Source organism: Sarcophilus harrisii, chromosome 2, assembly GCF_902635505.1.
Source record: "Sarcophilus harrisii chromosome 2, mSarHar1.11, whole genome shotgun sequence".
NCBI lineage: Eukaryota > Metazoa > Chordata > Mammalia > Dasyuromorphia > Dasyuridae > Sarcophilus > Sarcophilus harrisii.
This window is the reverse complement of record NC_045427.1, coordinates 489,173,040-489,195,227: the sequence shown is the minus strand read 5'-3', so window position 1 is coordinate 489,195,227 and position 22,188 is coordinate 489,173,040. Positions and strand designations below refer to the sequence as shown.

Below are 22,188 nucleotides of genomic sequence, written 5' to 3'. Positions count from 1 at the left end.
CATTTACCAAATGGTTTGCTGAACTGAATATTGCCACTAAGAATCATTAGCCAGTACCAGCTCCTATTAGATGGTCCTGTGTAGGGGGAGAGGGACAAAAACCAACTTCCTTCATCCACTAAATATTTCTTACAGAAACACTGTTACCAGAAAAAAACACACGCAAATCTCCCTGGAAACTTCATATTTCCAGTAAATGCATAATTTCCGCTTACTGACCAAAAGTGAAAGGAACTAGTAGGTGTAGAAATGAGGTTCCTTCTAACAAAGATCTGGGCTCATCTTTCCAAGCCTGTGTGATGATGGCAGGTGCTTACCAAACACCCACTGTCTGTACACCTTGTAAATAAAGCTGTAGATTGCTCTCCAAGCAGTATTTCCTCCCACTGTTTACAACAGGAGTCCCATGCCTATTTGTTTGTCTGACAGATTGCAGCTAGTGAATCCAGTAACGGGGAGGCCTTAAATATCCACTCTGTGTGCAAACAAGGTCTAAAATAACCAACTGCTTCCATCAGGGAACCAGGGAAAACTTGTTAAAGAGAATTGATTGATGTGCAAATAATTTCTCTCTTCAACTTGATTAAGCATGAAAGTTTCCCTATTAAATCCAGCCCTCCCTGGCTGAAGAGTCCTGACCAGCTCCCAGAAAAATGCCTGGTGCTCACTGAGTAACGTTCCTAATATTAACTCCAGACAGCCCCGGGCACCAGGGGGAGGAGATCTAAACTGGAGCATAAGATTAACTCCCAAAGGAAGGATAATGGGACCCAGCACCTCCAGTTCAGCTCTGATTACTTTTCATTAGAAAACGACTTTCTCCTTTGGCCTCAGTCAGCTCACACAAAACATCGGGCCTACTTTGGCATTCTACTCTCTTAAACTTAAGCAATTGAGGAAAGGAAGGGGAAAGAAAGCTTGCTTCTGGGACCCAACCAAACCTTAAACTCCCCTACTCTTTCAGCCACTATCCAAGTGATTCCAAAAACACGGGCTCACAGATTTCTAAAGGAACGGACCATAAAGATCATCTAGTTCTATACTCTCACTTAAAGATTCAGAGAAGGATTTGACCAAGATCACACAATTACTGGCAGAGAACCCAAACCCTACTCACCTAACTTCGGGTAGACACATCAGACTACCTCAGTCTAAGTAGGTGCAGAACTGAGTTTACTTTTATCAATCCTTTTCTAGTTAGCAAATTAGCAGTGTAAACAAGATTACAAGAAGAATATTTACTTAAGAGAACAAACTGCTTCAAACACTCTAGAAACACTTTACATGCAAACAATATAAATAACAAGAACCTTCAGGATAGCACTGAGATTAATACAATGTTAAATTAATTCATTTTTTAAAAAATTACACATTCATTAAAACACAGGCAACACTTTGGTAGCCTAAGTTTATGTTATTGCATTTAGCTGAAAATTAAAAAAACAAACTATTTCTTTAAAAGAAACAACCGACCTGTGATTGAGACTGTTATCTTTTAATTGTATATGACACTTTGTGACTGTTTTTGGGATTTTTATGGCCATGATCCTTCTCCAGCTCATTTTACAGATGAGGAGACTGAGTGACTTGGCCAGCATCACACATCTAATAAGGTTCTGAATCCACATTTGAACTCAGGTCTTCCTAACTCCAAAGCTCAGCACTATCTACTGTACCACCTAGTTGACTCCCCCTGGTTCTACTAATTTGCTGTGTGACCTCAGGCAAAATGACTAGCTTCGGGTCTGAGTTTCATCAGTCAACAAAAAGAAGAGTCCCTTATGCTAGATTACTATTAAAATCTCTTAAAATTCTAACAATCTATGAGTAATGCTACTTCAAATGGGTCCAAAAATAATACTCAAATTTCATTCAACAAAATGAGAATCTAAGAGCAAGGCCAGAGTGGCCTATTTGAAATGCCTCAGCACTTGGCTCCCTACCTCAAAGTCACCACCAAGACTGAGCCAAAGGGCAAAAGCCCCTGCTCTAGAGCCCAGCCCTAAATTCCCCCAAAAAATTTTAAGGAGAAAAGAAAGAGAGAGAAGGTTTGCACAAAGTCAAACCTAGCCCGGAACACCTTTGTAATGCAGAAAACGAGTTATATGCATCTGCAATCACCTGGAAGAGAGCCACCTTCCCCGACTTAGGACCAGCTGTCTTCCCTGGAGAATGACCAAAAATTCTGTCAAGTTATGCCTGAGGAAAACTGAGGAGGCACTGCCTTCCATCACAATACCTCAATTCCTGCCGTCCTTTTTGGATCTGTTAGAGCTAGATATTGTTTAATCCAAACTTTCATTTTTCAAAGGGGAAAAACTAAGGTCAGACATGGGATATACCTTGGTCATGACCACAAATCAGAATAGAAACCAGAACCCAAGTTTCAACGAGAAGAGTGTAATGAATAAGGAGATAGGACAGGATGAAGGAGAGACTTGGTCTTGCTCCCAGGCCAGGAAATGTCAGATCTTTTCTGTACAGTCCTTAAAACCTTTTCTGAGAAAAAAACCAGCCACACCTGACAGAGACAGCTCAGTTATAAGAACAAGCCATAAATGATCAAAAGTATGGAAGACCACATTAATTATTCCCTGAGGCCAGTCGCTAGTTAAATCTGTTTGTGCTTCCTACAATTCACATTTCTCTAAAGGATGTTCTCAGTCTACAGGAACAGGTGGCTCCAAGAACTTCTCTCTTAACAGAAAGGTGAGTCACTTTTATTGACTAGCAACTGACCAACCTATTCTTGGCCATGTGACTGCTCTGTCTCTATACCTATGGATTAGCAAATAAATGGAGAATAAAAGTGTATTCTCCTTGTTTAGTTTTTAGTGGAGAAAAATCATCCTGCAATTCCATATTTTGCAAAAGACCATCTCTCTTTCCCTTCCAGCTTAGAATAATTCCATAGTGTCTTCTGGAATGGCTGTTTCCTGGTCCAGGAGCTCCAGAAAACATGCAAAAATGAATTGAACTTTCTGTGGATGGAAAGAAATGTGCGGGTAGAAAGCCTTAAAATAATGATTTCTACTCCTGCCCTCAACTTTTCTTTTGGCTATGAGATGAGGTAGACTGTTGGTCCAGAAAAAAAGTCCCTCCTTTTCTGCCCCCAACTGCAGTGGAAGATTACTCGAGGCATAAATGTCATAACTGAAGAAATGTAATTAGTCCTGAAGACCTGATCTAGCAGACAAATGGAGGATTGGGAAGTTTACAATTCTAGCTTCTTTCACAAAGGTTCAGTATACTGCCTCAGGCAATTCATTTCATCTCTCCCAGCCTCAGTTTTCCCATCTATAAAATGGAAATAATCATACTGACTACTCCCACCTTGTGGGGGAGCAGAATGTCTGTATAGTACTTTTATGATCTCCAGATGAAAGCTTCTGTCAAAGTGCAAAGTTATTATTGTTACATTATTGAGGAAAGCAATCTAGACTCTCAATCAACTCAGAAAAGCCACATCCTTTCACTATTTATAGAACAGACATGAGAAACAGGAAAGGTCCCTCCTCTCCTAAAGTACTGGGGAGATGGGGGTGGAATTATTCTTCCCAACTTCAGATGGGTAGTGGAATACTAAGACTCAATGGTTATGTATCTTTGTGAGACCTGAGCAAACAATCTTCAAATCGCATCACCTCAGAGACCCCTTACCAGGCAATGGATTAGTTCTTGTGGCCTGGCACACTTTACATGGTGCAGTTTCTCAGATCCTCATGCTACTGTGAATCACCTTTATCTCCTGCTCTCCTCGCAAAACTGACCATTTATATCCCCTCATAGTCTTTGCTAAAATCAAGATTATAGCCTCGGAGCCCCTTTACCCAGAAAGATCTCAGTTTAGTTATTTCAGAGGTTCCTTTAATCCATTGTTCATTCAACTCCACCCTCTTCCTGTCCAGCCTACAGTTCAGTTCCCTCTCACCCCCCTCTTAAAAATTTTTTTAGGGAAAAACTCAAAAAACCAATATATACCATAAGAAAATGTTCTTCTTTTTAAAACATTAGAAACAGAATTAAATAGAAAGATAGATCCAAACTTTGTAGGATCTTTTATGTTGCTATCCACTCATCTTTCTAACTATCTAGAACCCAACAGTTTATAGGCAAGCCCTTCTACTTGACACTCAGTATTTTTAAACGTGTTTTTGTAACCCTTACATCCTCTAACTATAAGACAGAATTGCTGCATAAACAGAGGAAGTCCTGTAACAGACTCATTTTTTTTCTCTCCCAGCTTGAAACCAATGATTAGATTTAACCTCTTTTCCTCTGTCACCTCTTTCTATCCAAAACAAGGCTGGTATCTCAGCATAGTACAAAGAGTATTCAACCAGGAATCACAAGACCTGGGCTCTACTCTCAGTTTAGTACTTACAATCGAGTGGCTGGGCAAATCATACTCTAAGCCTTAGTTCCCTTACCTGTAAATATAGATTTATTATCCCTTGCCATACCTATCTTACAGAAACGTACAAAACTCAGTGGTACCTCTACCAAATCCTTCTCATTGCCTTATGGGAAAACATCTCTCTTTTGCCTTTCCAAATGTATATATATAAAGGTGGTTTCTCTCTGTAGAGAAATCTGCTCTTTGTCTATGGAAGGGTCCTGGGGCACCCTCCCAGGGAGGGCCACAGGGGGCAGCTTGCATCACAAACAGCTCCCATCAAATGAGAAGGATTTTGCCTGTCCAAGGGAATTTGGCAATACAGAAGTTAAGAAGGACTAGGCTTTCAGACCCTGCTGGTGAAACAATGTATAGCAGCAAAAATCATCTCCCAGTGGTTCTCATTCAGTGACAAAGGTTACTTTGCCTTAGTGCCATAAACAATTACATTCTGAATCCCTGATCCAGACTTATCAAAAAAGGGTAACTCTGGACCCAGCTTGCCTCAATATGGCCATGGCTCCCTGCTTTCCTGCTGTAATCGAGAACCCCCAAATGCCAGAACACTGCCCTACTAGAGTCATCCTGAGGTATTTATTTCACTCCATTTTCTAATTGGATTTGTAGGGGAAGTACAATAGGGCCTTTATGGCCCAACCGTGTTAAGTGCCAGGCCAAATTGAGGTGTGGCCCTGGGCCAAAAATGGAAGGGGCCAACTCAGCTTCTGCTATCTCTGCCCTGGAATGAGCTTCATTTAGGAAGCTTGGAAGTAGAGTTTCCAGTAAAGAGATATTTGGGAAGGGAGGAGGGCAAGAATGGGATGGAGGAATAGCTCTTTCAAGGTCAGGTCTTCTGTTCCATGTTAGAGGGTTTAAGGCAAAGGATTAGGGGCTACAATACCCAAATTATCTTCTAGAAATGAGAAAAGGGGTCTCCTGTGAAAAAGGCCCATGACTACCATGAAAATCCAGAGCTCTAGCCACAAGCATGATGTTGACACTAGCAACACTATCGCGTCTTGTAGTGACCACAGGCATGGTAAAGGGAAATCACTTGCTTTATCCCTACAAAGTTTCGGTTTCCAACAGAGGGCAGCAAGCCAGAGGAGAAAACCTCCATGTCAGGCAACCAAAATCTCCATCTATGCTGCTGGCTCTTTCCAGGTGACCCCCAGGTAGCACCTGGGAAACATCCTTGTCAACTTGGTGACCTGAACATTACAAGGGTAAGATTGTCAGAGCTAAAAAAGACCTTAATGAATATCCTGTCCAACCCAGTCATTTTAGGGATTAAGAAACTGAAGTCTAGAGAAGAGGGATTTATTCAAGGTTAAAGAGAGAGAGGGGGAGCCAGGATCAGAGGCCAAGTCCCCCAATTCTGGGTGCAATGTGCCTTCTGTAATACCATGCTGCTTCTCCAAAGTTTTTCTCCATCTCCAATTATATTATACTGAAAACTCTGTACATATGTAAATCGGCTTGGGGGTGGTGGTGGAGTAAAACAAAATAGCCAAGAAGGAAAGTAGGGGTGGGAGAAGAGATTGTGGGGTAGAAGGGTTCGGGGAGAGTTATGCATTCTGGGAAGCCACACATGATTAGTCACACAGCATTAATCTGCCTCCCTCAACAATAGCTGCCGAATTTCGACTGAATCCCAGCTGTCGGTCCTTGAATGAAAGAAAACAAGATTTAGGGCATCAAGCGTCGGTGAGGCTTCTGCAGGGGGAAAAAAAAGCCAAAAAGGAGGAAAAAAAAAACCCAGCGTTCATTCATTAGTGGCTCACAAAGAGGTCTCCTCTTTGTCCATTAAACTGCTCATGGGCCTGATTAATTTGCTGAAGTTTTGGGGGAGGAAAGGGGTGAAAGGGGTGGAGTGAGGTGGGGAGGGGCAGGGACAAGAGCTACCAAACTAGGCAGGGTAGCTGGACTGAAACAGATGCACAAGCAGGATGCCCAGTGTTGTCAAGGAAATCAGCCAGTCAACAGTTGGAATGAGAGGGCCTCTGAGATGCAGAGCAAGGGGCTACTTCTTAATCTGAAGCCTCAGTGGTGGGGATGCCTTCGCTCTTTTTTTTTTTTTTCCTTCTTCCCCACGACTACCAAATGCTTCTCTCATTATTCACATCAAGGATGAACTCAAGTTGAAGAGCATCTGGCTTAGAGGCAAAAACTTGATCAAATTAAAATTTTTAATAATAATCCCTCATTCTTTTTTTCCTATTTTAGTTTGGCTAAAAAGTACTTATCATGTTCACTGTTTATCTCTCTGGAGTTTCATAAAAGCCCCAGTAAAGGAAAATAATAATTAAAAGCCCCATTTTACAGAGCAGGAAACTAAGGCTCTGGAAGAAATGATTTATTCATGATCATACAGATAATTTGGGAACTAGAATACTGATCTCAAAAATATAGTCAGCTAATCAATAAACATTTATTAAATGCCTTCTATGTACTAGGCCTCATGCTAAACCCTTGGGATACAAAAAAAAGAGGCAAAAATCAATCTTTGCCTTCAAGGAGCTCACAATTCTAACTGGGAAGTTATACAGAATAAAAGAACAAATATAGTCTACATTTACAGACAATTTGGAGGAAGTGAAATACTATGCAAGTCAAATTGGACTCCCTATATCACTGAGCCACCTCCCTATTCCCTTTCCTCCTCCCCCATTCCCCCAGAAGCTTTTCTTTAAAAAGTTCCAATGAAGTATTTGACCAATAAGATATTATAGAGATCTTTTTAAGAATTCAATCCTTGCACTAGAAAAGTCCAGAAATGCTAAATCCTAGGTACTGAAATTATAAAAATGTTAATTAAATTTATCCTAGAGAAAACTCACTCACAAAAAAGGGACTGGAACACCCATTTATTAAGCACCTTTGATATTCCTGGCACTATACTAAGAATTTAACAAATATCATCTCCTTTGAGCCTCACAACAACCCTAGGAGGCAGGTAATATCATTATTCCCATTTTACAGTTGAGGAAATTGAGACAGATAGAGGTTCAAGTCATTGAACCTGAGCAAGTCAGTCACATGGCTAGTATTTGAGGCTGGATCTGAACTTAGGTTTTATGGACTACAGGAACATTGTTCTATCCACTGAGATGGGCTGGAAGTTAAATACCAAATTCCACTTCGTCTCAGTATAGACATATTGCAAAATTGGACTATATCCACTGGAAGATCAACCCTACTTGAGAAAAGAAGAAGAGATAGGGAAATCCAGGCTCTGGCCCTTTATAAAAAAACATAAGTAGTTTTCTAAAGTAACCCTCCACCCCAAAATAGGAGGAAAAACTTTTAGACTAAACCAGCCACTACAAATGTTGCAGCCAGTACTTATTAAGTGATTGTCTGGCTTTTTCAAATAAAAGTTACCTCACTAGCTCTCATCTTTGTACTATAGCTCCGAGGGAAAACAATGACTTACTGTAAACACTATCAAAGACTACTATACTGAAGACCCCACAAAAGCAGAAGGGAATGGTTCTCAGACCACTCCAAATGCAAGCATACTTACATGCAGGTTTCTGTTCCATTGTCATGGATTTCACACTTGCCTCCATTCAGACAGGTTTCTGAAGGTTGTGAACACCGAAAACCTAGGCGATATATACAAGAAGCCCATCAAGGATCAAATTTATAGATCTAAAGCTATTAATTAACATACCAACCTGTTTCTAACCCTAAAGACCTTAGGAGTCCAACCCTTAAACCTTCCAGAAAACTTGCCTCTTCCTCATCCCCTCTTGTTGCACCCAGGATAAGCCATGGAATTACAGATTTAGAGCTGGACAAAAACCTTAGAGATCATCTTGTCCAACCCCTTTATTTTTATTTATTTGACTTTTCAGCTTTGTTTCGTCCCTATCCCACCTCATCTAGCATAGTACTATAATTTATTTATACCAGCATATGCATTTAATAAATGTTTATTGCTGAGTTGTTGAATTGTAAAAGAAAAATGTACATTTGCTAAATATGTGCATGCACACCCAAATATACATTATATAAAAATATGTGTGTATATGCATAGAAACGCAGACATTGGTACCAGATTTCTTAGGGAGTAGATACCTTTCTAATGACTTCTTTTGATATTCTTAATGAAGTCAATAGGAGACAGGGAAAAAGAATGGCAGGCTGAAGTTTGGACTCTTTCTATAATGCCAACTACCCAAGATCTACTCCAGACTACTAGCTCTAAATTACACAATAGCTTGGCAAAGGATGGGAAAGTTACCCAGAAGCCAATCTGACCAACTCAACTACTCAAATATTCCACCAGCATGGCTTTCCCAAACTCTCTGGATCTCCCTTCTCGCTCACCCGCCCAGAAGCCTATACTTCAGGGGAGACCCACATCTCTCCATCAAGGAGGAGGGAAGGGAAGGAGAGGAAAGGGGAGGGGAGAGGGAGGAGGGAGGGGGAAGCTGAGACTACAGTGAGCGCTCAGAAATGCAGTGAATTGTCTGCCTGTTCAAACATCCATGGTAAAGTGACTTATCTAGCCAGTCCTGGAGGGGGAGTCTGAATAGCCCCAAAGCAAGCCGCACACACTCCCCTCCTGGCTCGTGGGAAAATGCGACAGCTGCGGGGCCCAGCTTCCCCTGAACTCCAACAAAGCGGGAATCAGAGCCGCCCATTGTAGCTCGTTTAAAGACACCTCTTGTTGCATTATTGACTGTAGGGCTGGGATTGAATACTCTTACCTCTCGGGACACTCAATACCTGCTCCCGGGAAGATCTGAGAGGCACCAACGGACCCTCCTTCAACCCCCAACCCCTCCAAATGTTGGAGCAATTCACAAAATGCCACCCTCCCAAATCCGATCCATTCTTGGGCAAAGAGCGAAGTGCTTCCCCCAAAGTTCGAATTAGGGGTGCGGGCTACATAAATCAAGCACGAGAAAGTAGTGGTCTCGTCCCCGCTTTGAAGCCTCCTTTCTTGGAGAATCATCTCAAGCTAAGAGTTTGGGCTGGGATGTGTGTGGGAAGCTGTGTCCAGAGTCTGAGGGCTTTAAAAACACTTTTTTCAGAGGGGCGAGTAGGGTTAGTGTTGTTCTTCTTTGCACCGCTCAGGGAGGGGCGCCCATGAGGCGTGGGAAGAAGAGAGGAGGGAGGCAGTGCGCGGAGGACACTCGGTAGAGGGCTGCCTGACTCATCACTGCTCACGGGGGCTAGAGGAGGGAGCCGTGTGGGGGGCCCCCTACAAGTGATCATTCACACAATCCCCTGAGAGTTGTCATTCCTTAAGGCCAGGAGAAAAGGAAACTCCAAAATAAAGGGTAAGACCACAGGAACTAGAATATGTTCGTTGAAACTTTTTTTTTTTTTTTCCCAGAGAGGATCACAAATGCTTAAAAGTTTTAGGCTTTTCGATCAAAAGTTCCCCAATCCCCAGGCTTCAAGAAACTTTCTTGTCGCTTGTGGAAGGACTGTCCCATCAAGGTGGCCAGGATCAAAAGAACGGCCCGGGTGCAAAGCCCCTTAAGTCCCAGGGAAGTGGGGCCAATATAGGCCCCCCAACGGCCCCGGGAAACGGGCTTCCGTCGGTTTCCTCGCAAAATACTGAGCCCGAAAACCCCGAGCCGCTGACATCCGCCCCCAGCCCTAGACCCGAAAGTGTAGTGGGCAGACGGAGAAGAAAAGGCCAAAGGGAACAGGAAACCTGACTCAAGTTCGAATAAAAGAACTCACCCAGCGTAGAAGAAACCCAAAGAGGGGGCGGGGAGGGGATGCAGAACGAGCGGGGAGCGGGGGTGGGGGGGTGTAATTTTGGTCGCGGACGGGGAGACGCAGGTTTGGCCGCGGGATCAGAGATGCAGGTTTGGCAGGGGGCGGGAGAGAAAGCAGGCGAAGGGAGAGGGTCGCTCTAGAACTCAGCCCAGCCTCAAGGCGGCCGGAGCTCTCCCCAGGACCTACACCTCCTATCAATCAGAACACACAATCCAGACTCTGGACCGTCCCCTCCCGATGCCACCACAATCCCTGCCCTAAACAGAGCTCCAAACTAGGGGTGAGAGCAACCCTCCCTGCAGTGGAAGGGAGAAGTGGGGAAGGATGACAGGCCGTAGACAAGGGCGCAAAACTGAGAAATGGTGACTCCAGTGGGTCCCATCCCGGCTAGGAAGGTACTGACATTTCCCCATCGTTCCGCCACAGCCACCACCACCACCACATCCCCAAAGTGATCAAGCCAGGTTGCTTCCCCCTCTCCTGAACTATACACATGCCTCTACGCCCTCTCCCCAATCTGGCTGGAACAGCCGCGTCTCTCCTTCCAACAGGGAAAGTTTTCTCAATGGCGCACAAAGTTTGGGGGCTTTCCGTCCCGCCTGATTGATTGTTCCCCACCCCCGGAGCCACCGGGTCCCCCTCCATTGGAGCAGCCCCAAGTCCTACCTCGTGCGAGGACCGGCAGCAGCGACAGACAGACGACGGGCACTAGGAGCGGCCGCATGCCTCCCGCAGCGGCCAGCTCTCCCCAGCGGCGCTTCGCTCGGGAAATCCCAGAAAACTCACAGTGACATAAGGTCTCCGGGCGGGCACGGAAATCCTAGGCAGTATCTCTTGGACAGGGAGCCAATCTCGCCCTTGCCTTCTTCTCCGCAAGCTGGCGGGCGCGCGTGCCCTGCCCGAGTTCACTCGTTGGGTCGCTCTCTCACAGACCTTTCCGCGCCGCGCCCGGCTCAACCCTATGCAACCTACAGCTGCCAAGACACTAAATGAAACGGCGAGCTCCGCGCCTCTCCCACTCCTCCTGCTCCTCCCCCTCCTCCAGCTGTGAACGTTCCTCTTCCCCGAATCCTTCCGCTCCCCCTCCACTCCCTCCCTGTCTAGAGACTCGCTTCGTTCAGTCCCAGAGCTCCCCGGAGAGACTGCTAGGTGAAGATGCTTCCTGGGGTGTCCAAAACTCTCCCCGAAGGTCCTTGAGCACTTTTCTGGGGCTTGAAGGGCGTCCGGTGTCAAGGGACTACTTCTCGTTTGAAAGTTTCAGAAGCTACTGAAAGTTTGTTGCGAGCTTGCGGAGGGATTCTTGCAAGGCTCCTGCTACTAAGTTTCTGTTCTAGTCTTTTATGTATTTGCATGTCAATGGAGGAGCGGCTGATTCTGGGGGCCCGGGGGCTTAGGGTGTGTTCTACCCCAGCCAACCTCCCCTCCTATCCCCAAAACTTTGTCATTCGCCTCCCATTATGGGCTCTTCTTTGGCGACTTCGGTGGGCGACCTAAATACCCCTTTAACAGTGCAGAAATTAATCGTGGAGCCCAGACAAGTTTGTGCATCCATCCTGGTTCCCATGGCTTCAACCTTTCTCTATAACTCTGAAGCCTTCTAGGGGATCTGAGTGATCCACTGGAAGGTTGCTCGGGACTTGAATGCCTTTGGCCATGATGTCAGCTTGTATTTGATTCTCTTAGAGGAGATAGGTGATCAGGTGTCACAGAGTTTATCAATTCCATTGTACAGGTAAAGGAAACCAGGTTAAGTGGCTTTGTCTAAGTTCACATTGCCTGTGAGTAGTAAGTAGAATAAGATTTTGAACCTAAAACCTAAAACTCCCAATCCAATCAGTCAGTATTTATTAAGCAACCAGAAACTATATAGATAGAGATACTAAGACAAAAACCTATTTTTGCCTTCAGGAAGCTTACAAATTCGGTGGCGCAAAGATCTACACATATAAGTGAGTATGAAATATATACCCTGTAAGTAAAAAGGAGCGAGGAGAAAAGTTAAGGTTAGAGGAGAGATATTAGCCATTGGAAAATGGTCCCAAAGAGCTATAAGTAGGAAGAACTTGAACTGGTTTTTGAAGGAGCAAAAGGAGACCACGCTGGGGAAAGAAAGCCTGTGCACATTCAGGAGATGGAATGTTATGTACCAAGAGAAGCAAATAGGCAGCTTAAGAGGAACGTAGTGTGCATGAAGTGGAATAATGTGCAAGAAGTCTAGAAAGGTCCTTTGGAACCAGGCTGTGAAAAGCTTTGAATAAAACATAGATGGTATTTTATCCTAGAAGCAATAAGGAGTCATTGGAGCTCTTAGACTAGACAAGTGACAGAATCAGATCTTTAGATCTTAGGATGTGGTTAATTTGGTGGAGGATGTTTTGGAAAGAAGAGTCTAGTGGCGAGGAGACCAATTGGGATAACACTGCATTGGCCCACTCCAGAGGGATGAGTCCCTGGACCAGAGTGGAGAGAAGAAACTAGAGATAGATGAAGGAGGATCAATAGCAACTAATTAGAAATAGATGATGAGAAAGAGTCAAGGATGACTCTTAAGATTTCAATTTCAACTTGAGTTACTGAGAAGGAAAGAGGAAAAGTTAGGAAGATGTATGGGTTTGAGGAAAAAGATAATGAATTCTCCCTATTTTGGACTTGTTGAGTTGAGCTGCTTATGGGACATTCCAGTGGAGATATTCAACAGTCGGTTGTTGATGATGAGCCAGAGGTCAGGGAGGGGGGTTTGTAAATGTAGATCTGGAAGTCATCAACAAAAAGATGATAAGTGAACTCATGGGAACTATTGAGATCAAGGTAGAAAGAGTAGAATGTACGGTGTAGAGAGAGAAGAAAAGAGATCACAGGACAGACTCTTGGAACATACCCAGTTAGAGTATAGGCCATGATAATGACCCAGAAGATCAGATTGAGGGGTGTGCTCATCCTTGATAAACCAGTGACCAGACAAGCAGGTGGAAAATTAGATGAGTCAAAAGAAGATATGAGTAGAAAGTGATCAGCAGCATCAAATGCTACCCAGTCTTCAAGAAGGATGGGGGTGGAAAATGATAAGAAAAAGTCATAAGATTTGGCTAATTAAGAAATCACTGGTAACTTTGGAGACAGAATTTTGCTTGTCTTGGCTGGAAGCAGTCTGTCTCAGACTGGAATCTAAATCTCAGAGTTAGAAAATATTTCAAAAGTTCAATACATTTCAATACTTTTTTGAGCAATGAGGTCAGAAGGCAAATCATAAGGATTTGAGAAGTGAGAGGAAGTGTAGTGAAAGAATGTAGTATTACCACCACTTCCTATTTCCCCTATCCATACCCCCAAACTGCTGCCTTCTACATTCTTCAAACTTATGGCCCTGTCAGCCCAGCGTGAAGTTGAGCAATTCAGAGCAATGGATAATGAGGTTGTAATTATCTAAATAGGCCCCATATCAAAGACCCAACAAAGTTCCAGAAAGTGCCTGAGATGTGTAAAAACATGCTTTTTTTTATTTATGCAATTAGGGTCACTCAGAAATAAATTGAAGTGTCAAAACTCCCCTTCTACCTCATGGTATGTAGGCCTGTATTTGCTTTGTTTCCATTAAACAACCTTGTATTATGTTAGGTGCCAGGGAAGATATTTCTTTGATTTATACAAAATTTTTAAACTATTCTTTTCCCTTTGTAATGAACTAGCAAGCTTAAGTGGGTAAATTCCCTTAGGAAACTGGAGACCACACTACCCTCTACCTTCTCAGAAGTAGCTAGGAAACTTTTTCATTTACAAATTGAGCTTCTGAATAATTTCTCTATCTTATTTACAAACATTTCCCTAGAGTTGGTAACAAATTGTAGTCTCTAGCACTTTGCAGATGGTTCCTAGATACTTGAGTCTGTTTGTTGGAGAATTATTTCACCAGAAGAAACCAAAGTCTAACATGAAAGGTTACTTTAGCAGAGAGATGTTAAGTACAGCAGCTTCACAGCTAAGTGGCCATCTTTCTACCCGCTCTGTCCCACAAGATCATATGATGGATCCCAGAATTTGTTTGTCCTGCTGAAAGGAGTCTGTCTCAGACTAGAATCTAAATCTCAAAGTTAGAAAATATTTCAAAAGTTCAATACATAATCCATAATTCAATACTTTTTTTGAAAATGTTTTTAAAATCATTTTAATTATTTTTATTAATTTGACATTTATTTACTTGATTATTTCTATTATACAAAGAATAGAAAAAGGGAATTGCATATGAAACCATGATTCTCAATTACTGAAATCATGATTGTTATTTTTTTTAAGTCTATAATTTCAATATATTTTTGTTTGCCTGTGTCTCTTTCTGAATTTTTCTTACAATCTCATCTGTTTATTTAATAAATGTATCATTAGCGATTTTTTTCCTCTTTATTTTGGTATCATTATTATTATTACCTTCCTGATTTCTCTTCCCCTCTTTTCTCCAAAATATTCTCCTTTGCAACAAATAAGTAGAGTCAAACAGAATAGATCTATAAAGGTCTTATTCTGAACCTTTAGACTTCCCTGTCAAGAATGGGAAGGATTCACTATTAATTTTCCAGAGTAATAGAGGTTCTCTGCTATATCAAAGTACTTAATTCATTCTTTCAAAGTTGCTTTCCTTTACAATGTTATAGTTATTAAATAAATTATTTTGATTACTCTACTTAATTTACTCTATACCCAATCATATATACAAATTTTTCTAAATTTCCCTGAATCCCTTTCATAGACCACAAATTGCTCATCCATTCTCCAAATGATAAGTACTTCCCTTTTTTCCAGTTTTTTAATATAACAAAATACTTTAAATGTTTTTGTACAAAACAAATCATCCTTCTACACACCTCTCAGATTGGCTGAGATGACAGGAAAAGATAATGACAAATGTTGGAGGGGATGTGGGATGTGGGAAAAGTGGGACACTAATACATTGTTGGTGGAACTGTGAATGGATCCAACCATTCTGGAGAGCAATTTGGAACTATGCACAAAAAGTTATCAAACTGTGCATATCCTTTGATCCAGCAGTGTTTCTATTGGACTTATATCCCAAATAGATCTTAAGAGAGGGAAAGGGACCCACATGTGCAAAAATGTTTATGGCAGCCCTGTTTGTAGTGGCAAGAAACTAGAAACTGAATGAATGCCCATTGATTGGAGAATGGCTGAATAAGTTATGATATATGAATGTTATGAAATATTATTGTTCTATAAGAAATGATCAGCAGGATGTTTGCAGAAAGGCCTGGGGATACTTACATGAACTGATGCTAAGTGAAGTAAGGAGAAACAAAAAAACATTGTCCACAGTAAAAAGGAGATTATAAGATGATCAATTCTCATGGATGTGGCTCTTTTCAACAGTGAGGTAATTCAAGCCAGTTCCAATGGACTTGTGATGAAGAGAGCCATCTGCACCCAGAGAGTGGATTGTTGGAACTGAGTGTAGATCACAACAAAGGTGAAACAACATTTCACCTTTGTTGTTATTTGTTTGCTTTTTGTTTTCTTTTTCTTTTTTCCCTCTTTGATCTGATTTTTCTTGTACAACATGATAATGGTGGAAATATATATATATATATATATATATATATATATATATAAGAATTGCACATATTTAACATATATTGAATTACTTGCTCTCTAAGGGAGGTGGTGGGGAGAAGGGAGGGAGAAAAAAATTTGGATCACAAAGTTTTTCAAGGGTGAATATTGCATGTTGCATGTATTTTGAAAATAAAAAGCTAAAAATAAAGTAAAATAGGCATTCAGAGTGGGAAAAAAAATCCCTTTTTCTCTTTCCTTCCAATAGCAGTATCAATTGATCAAAGAATATGAAGAAGTTAGGAATTTTGGAGCGCCGGGCTCCAAATTGCTTTCCAGAATAGTTGGATCAACTTACAGCTCTTCCAACAGTATATTCATTAGTGTCTGTCTTCCTGCAGCTTCTCCATCAACTGTCATTTTCCATTTTTTTTTTGTTATCTGTGCCACAATGATGGCATGAGAGTTGTTTTAATTCATGCAACTTATTTCTGAAGAGGAATCCTCTCTACAATGTCCCCTAAAAGTAAATAAGTGATCTAGCCTTTGCTTGAAGATCTCCAACAAAGACTTACAACCTCCTGAGGCAGTACCTTCTACTTTTAGAAAGTATAATTTTGCTCTGTTTTTCTTTACATAGAGTCAAAATCTGCCTCTCTGCAACTTCCCAACATTCTTCATAGGGTTCTTTGGGTCAAGCAAAAAGAGTCAAACCTCTTAGATATCCTTTAACATATGTAAAGAGAATAATCATGTTCTTCCCATCACCCCAAGTCTTCTCTTTTCCAGAAAAAATACCCCCAAATCCCTTCAATCCATCCTAGTCAGTATAGTTTTGTTTCTACTCTTCACCATTCAGTTACCCTGTATGGTGATGCTTAGTATCATAGATTTAGAGCAGTTATATAACTGGTATGTTTTGGGGAGAATGTGCCCCCAGATTTATGGGGGAGATATTTTTGTTGTGTGGGGACTTACTATGTTATTTCAGTAAATGACTCTTTAAAAAATAAATTAGAACTAGATAGGACCTGAGAGGTCATATTTTATTTTACATTCCTTTGTTTCACAGATAAGGAAATTAATACACAAAAAAAGTTAAATGGCTTACTCACTCATCTAGGAAAGTGTCTGAAAGGGATTTGAACTAGTCTGACTCCCAGTTCATTACCCTATCCTTGATGTCTCTGAGTGTGTTCTGTTTAACAGTATCCTTTAAAAAGTATGTATCCCAACCTAAACACATTAGTACATCTATGTACATTAGTACATCTATGGTCTGGCCAAGATACCAGAGAGAAAACAATGCTGGTGATTCCTGAAGCCAATCTTCAGCTTTGGATTCCTGTTGGTATTTCAGGTTGGTATGTACTACTCTTGACTTAAATTCATTTTGCAACTACCTATATTCACCTTTGCAGGAAATTCAAGAGGGACCTCTGGATTTTACCCTGAAAACAGATTTGGGAAGGAAATACTTTAAAAAAAAAAAACTGTTAGTTCTCAGCAGAACTCATTCAAGAAAGACATGGAAAACAATTTTTTCAGGATATACAGAATTTTGGAGAATGAGCTAAAAAATTTGCAGTAGTAGACTATTGAAATGACCTTTTTTTTTCTTGACTTCCACAAGCTATTTATTTCAAGATACCAAAAGAATCTCTATAAACAAAGTTTTTATATAAGAAAAACATTCTAAGCCCTGGAAAGCAGCTCATTTATTTCAAGTGATAATTCATATTCAATTAAAGAACAAGTATTTCCTGAGTGCCTACTATGTGTCCAACCGCATGCCATAACAGCTGGGAAGGAGACTGAGAATATAGGCTTATTAACTGAGCTTTGGTAATGGTCCTCTTCGAGAATAAAGGACAAATAAAAACAACTAATTGAACTAGAAGGGAGGAAACAAGGAAGTCAAGTCTATCTCCCTCATTTAAAGAAAGAGGAAATGTAGGGTTCAAGAATTGAAATCACGAGCCCAAGGTTATGGAGGCACAAAGAAGAGAGCAGTACTTTTGTCCACTATATCATAATGCTATTTATAACAAGACATTGCCCTTGATCTCACAAAATTGACTGGAAACAGAAGTAGCCTAATGAAAATCAAAGGGAGGAGAGATATTGTAAGGAGATCAGAAAGAGGAACCCGAGTAAACCCTTGGAGGAGGAAGGGCTTGAACGAGACCTTTAAGGATGAGGGAAGATTAAGATAAACAGAGGAAGGGAAGAAAGAAGAGGAGCATTAGCTAATTCTAGGGTGAGAGGTTGGGGTCAAAAGGTGAAAATTCCAGCATAACAACAAAGAATAAAAAGTGTTCTCCTTAGTACAGGTAAAGAGAAATCTGACTTGGAACTAAATCACCATCCCCTAAAGGCTTGTAAACTATTAATTTTATAAAGGTGCCTCACACTTTCTGAAACAAAACAGAACAAATGAACAAGGAAAAAAAAAAAGGAATCCCACCCTACCAAATTTTTGAAAATGGTCCCTAGGGATTAGAGAATTTTGATCTGCTTGTGATGAAGAGAGCCATCAACAGCCAGAGAGAGGACTGTGGGAACTGAATGTGGATCACCACATTAGCATTTTCACTCTTTTTGTTGTTGTTGTTTGCTTGCATTTTATTTTCTTTTTCATTTTTTTCCTGTTTGGTTTTATTTTTCTTGTGCAGCAAGATAATTGTATAAATACATATGCATATATTAGATTTAACATATATTTCTACTATGTTTAATATATATTGGATTACTTGCTATCTAGGGGAGGGGATGGGGGAAAGGAGAGAAGAATTTGGAACACAAGGTTTTGCAAGGATTAATGTTGAAAAATTATCCATGCATATGTTTTGAAAATAAAAAGCTTTAATTAAAAAAAAGAATTTTGATCTGGGTGTCTGGAGCCATAGGTTACAATTCTGACATCCTCATTAACACACTAAATGACATATGGTGAGTCCCTTTTCCTCTTTTGGTCTCAGTTTCTATGACTGTGTAATAATGGGATTGGATTAAGTACTTTTTGGGGTTCCTTCTAGTTCACATAGAGCCCCTACCAGGTCTGAAACTATAACAACTTTGCTCTTAGGTAACCTGAGAGCAGTTTGATGGGGCTCAGAAAAAAAAATCCTGTACTATGTCCAGACTGTTTATTCTTTAGCCCCCACCAGGTTTGGCAAACTTCGATTTTAATTTAAACACACACAGGCAGGCAACATTCAGTGGTGCTTTTAACATAAACATGCTCAACTTGCTAGGAGCTGATCTTGTTGGTAGGAGGGAGGGAAAGGTAGAGTTTGAAGGAAGCCAAAGATAGCCCAGAGCTCTGGGGACCTCTGCCTCTTTCTAACCCCAGAAATGAATTCAGACCATTTGAATCTAAGTGAGTCAGAGCATGGGGGGAAAGAACAAGAACTGTCAATTAGCAAACATTTATCTGGTTTTATTTATTTATGAAGTGCCTACTATGTGCTATGTATGATTTCTCACCTCTAGGCAACTTTTAAGAGTATCCTCACCCTACCTTACACATGAATGGAACACATCATTGATAAAAATATAAGAACAGGGAAGCTTTGGTAAATTATGTTTTTTTAGAGAACCATATCTACAATGTACAAATAATACACAGACACCCTATGTTTATTGCTTGTTGACTATCAGACAGCATTTGATTCTTTTGGATAAAATGTAGCCTTAAATGATTTTCTCTAATAAGTTGTTTTTCTTGTGAAGGTCAAGATGGTATAAGATTTCTTGATAGATGTAACAACAAAGATAACTTTATTCCAAGATGCCTCTCTTTATCAAGGGAAACATAAAACTGGAAGATACTTGCTCTCCAGAGATGTTTGCCACTGCATTGGATGATGTCCACAGTGAAATCCTCCAGATACTCCAATTTGTTAATGGCATTTTTTTTTTTTTTGCTAGAATCTAACCCAGAACATTGTAAAGTCTTTTAACTGAGTTTGAAAAGCACTTGAGTGGGGAGGGGGAAGGGAAGGAGAAAAAGAAAATGTCACTCAAATATTTGGCTTAACAATTCACACAAAAAATAATAACATAGACAGAGAATACCTATTATCCACCCTATGATATAGAGTAAAGATAGCCCATTAAGCTGATCAGTCAGGACACAAATTTGGATAGGTCTTTTAAATGAAAAATGAAATAGGCACCAAAATGAACAGAAGAAAGAGAGCTGGTATTTGAGAAACCGTGTCTCACTTTTAAAGGTCATAAATTCCTCTGAAACAAAAATCCATCTTCTTTTTACATCAATATCTTTCTCATGATTTTATCTGGCTGCAAATCATGAGATACTATATTTCTAAAGAATTAAAATTTGAGTCATTCAGAAGGCATTGAAGAGATACATATATGACATAGGTAAATAGACTTCACTATATTAACAATTATATGCAAAAAGATCATAAAAGACATCAAAGACATAAAGTACTAAAAAAAACAAAACAAAACAAAACAAAACAAAACAAAAAAAACCCAGACTGCTGATATAGCAAGAGCAGGAATCACAGATTGCCAATATGCATTTTTCACTGGAACCCAGATGTTAGAAGAACTAAAGGAATTCCCCTGGCAAACTTGGTGAACCCTCTGTGAAGGGTGGATGATCACATAAGGATGGATTAAAGATTAGATAGGTAACATTTATATCTTTAGAAAATCATCCCCATCAGTGTGAGATCATGGACTCAGTGAAGATTTCAGAGGACAATGCCAGGATCTGAGAAAAGTACAAAATTTAGACATGGCTCCTGCATTTTGGAGCTTACATTCTAGAAGGAGGATAAATTATACTTAAGGATAATATATTCTGTATGACAAGCACTCTAAAGAAATGAAAAACATTGTTCACTATAAATTGTTAAACAGATACATATCTGTATTTCTCCTTGGTAGTTTAATAGCCAATGAAACAGAAAAGTACAATGTATTAAGTAAGATTTGAGAGGGAAGATCATTAACCATATTCTGAAAAAGGTCATGAGCAAGTTTCACCTCAATATAAGCAACCATTTCCTCAGAATTCGAGTTGCCCATCAGTTGAATGGATTGCCTTAGCAGGTAGGCAGTAAGCTCCAAATCACTTACTGAATTCAAATAGAGACATTAGAGCAAAGGTTCGAAATTTTGTGTTTGTGAGATGAGCCCCTTTGGCAGTCTGATTAAGGAGATCTCAGAATGATGTTTTCAAATATATAAAGTAAAATGCATAGGGTTACAAAGGAAAGCAATTATTCTGAAATGTAATTACCAAAATATTGATTTCAAGAACTTGGTTAAGAATCCCTGCTCCAGAGGCTGGATGTCTGGCAGCTCTAGGATTGAAATTCTTTCTTTCTTTTTTTAATTTAATTTAATTTTAAAAATTTTAATAGCTTTTTATTTACAAGTTATATGCATGGGTAATTTTACAGCATTGACAATTGCTAACCCTTTTGTTATAATTTTTCCCCTCTCCCCTCCCCCCCATTCCCTCCCCTAGATGGCAGGATGACCAATACATGTTAAATATATTAGAGTATAAATTAAATACAAAATAAGTATACATGTCCAAACCATTATTTTTCTGTACAAAAAGAATCGGACTCTGAAATATTGTACAATTAGCCTGTGAAGGAAATCAAAAATGCAAGCAGGCAAAAATATAGGGATTGGGGAATTTGATGTGATGGTTCTTAGCCATCTCCCAGAGTTCTTTCACTGGGTATAGCTGGTTCAGTTCATTACTGCTCCATTAGAACTGATTTGGTTCATCTCATTGCTGAAGATGGCCAGGTCCAGCAGAATTGATCATCATATACTATTGTTGTTGAAGTATGTATATAATGATCTCCTGGTCCTGCTCATTTCATTCATCATCAGTTCTTGTAAGTCTCTCCAGGTCTTTCTGAAATCATAGGACTGAAATTCTTAATTTGGGCTGGGGAAGATAGATTTGAGGAGTCTATGAACTTGGATGAGAGGGAAAATCAGATTTTCATTTTCACTAAATCTAACTGAAATTTAGCATTTAAATTTAGCATTTAGAAATAAACTTTTAAAACATTAAAGAAGAAGTCCAGAAGCTTCACCAGACTACTAAAGCAGTCCAGCATATAAATACAGGTTAAGAACCCCTGCTGGAGAAGGATAAGGTAGAGGTTAGACTAGATGACCTCTAATTCCCTTCTAACCCTGAGAAGCCCATTCAAATTCCTTTAAAAAGTGTAATCCTTTACGTACACAGATGATAATCCTAACCTACCAGCTTCAGGACTCTGAATGTGACTTTGACTCTGGGCTGAGTCTCAGACATAAAAAATGCCTCATGGAACCATTCCTACTTTCTCACCCTGGCCTCCTTGTCATCAATAGCATACATTTATGAAAAGGCTGCCTAGGGTTAGGAGGGAAGTCGGATCACCCATTATTTGTTTTCATCTGTGCCCAGCCCAATATTAGATCCCACTGTACAAGGGGAA

General features: G+C 40.4%; 1 protein-coding gene across 1 annotated transcript in view; it reads right to left on the bottom strand.

The window, feature by feature from the left end:
- Nucleotides 1-11,189, bottom strand: part of NOTCH1 (notch receptor 1) — a 69,166-nt gene extending 57,977 nt beyond the window's left edge. Inside the window, exons 1-2 of the mRNA XM_031954941.1 lie at nucleotides 10,808-11,189; nucleotides 7,923-8,004 (exon numbers count right to left, since the gene is read on the bottom strand). Coding sequence (XP_031810801.1) covers nucleotides 7,923-8,004; nucleotides 10,808-10,865 — 140 coding nt within the window. The 5' untranslated portion in view covers nucleotides 10,866-11,189. The remainder of the gene's footprint in view (nucleotides 1-7,922; nucleotides 8,005-10,807) is intronic.
- Nucleotides 11,190-22,188: the final 10,999 nt, after the last annotated feature.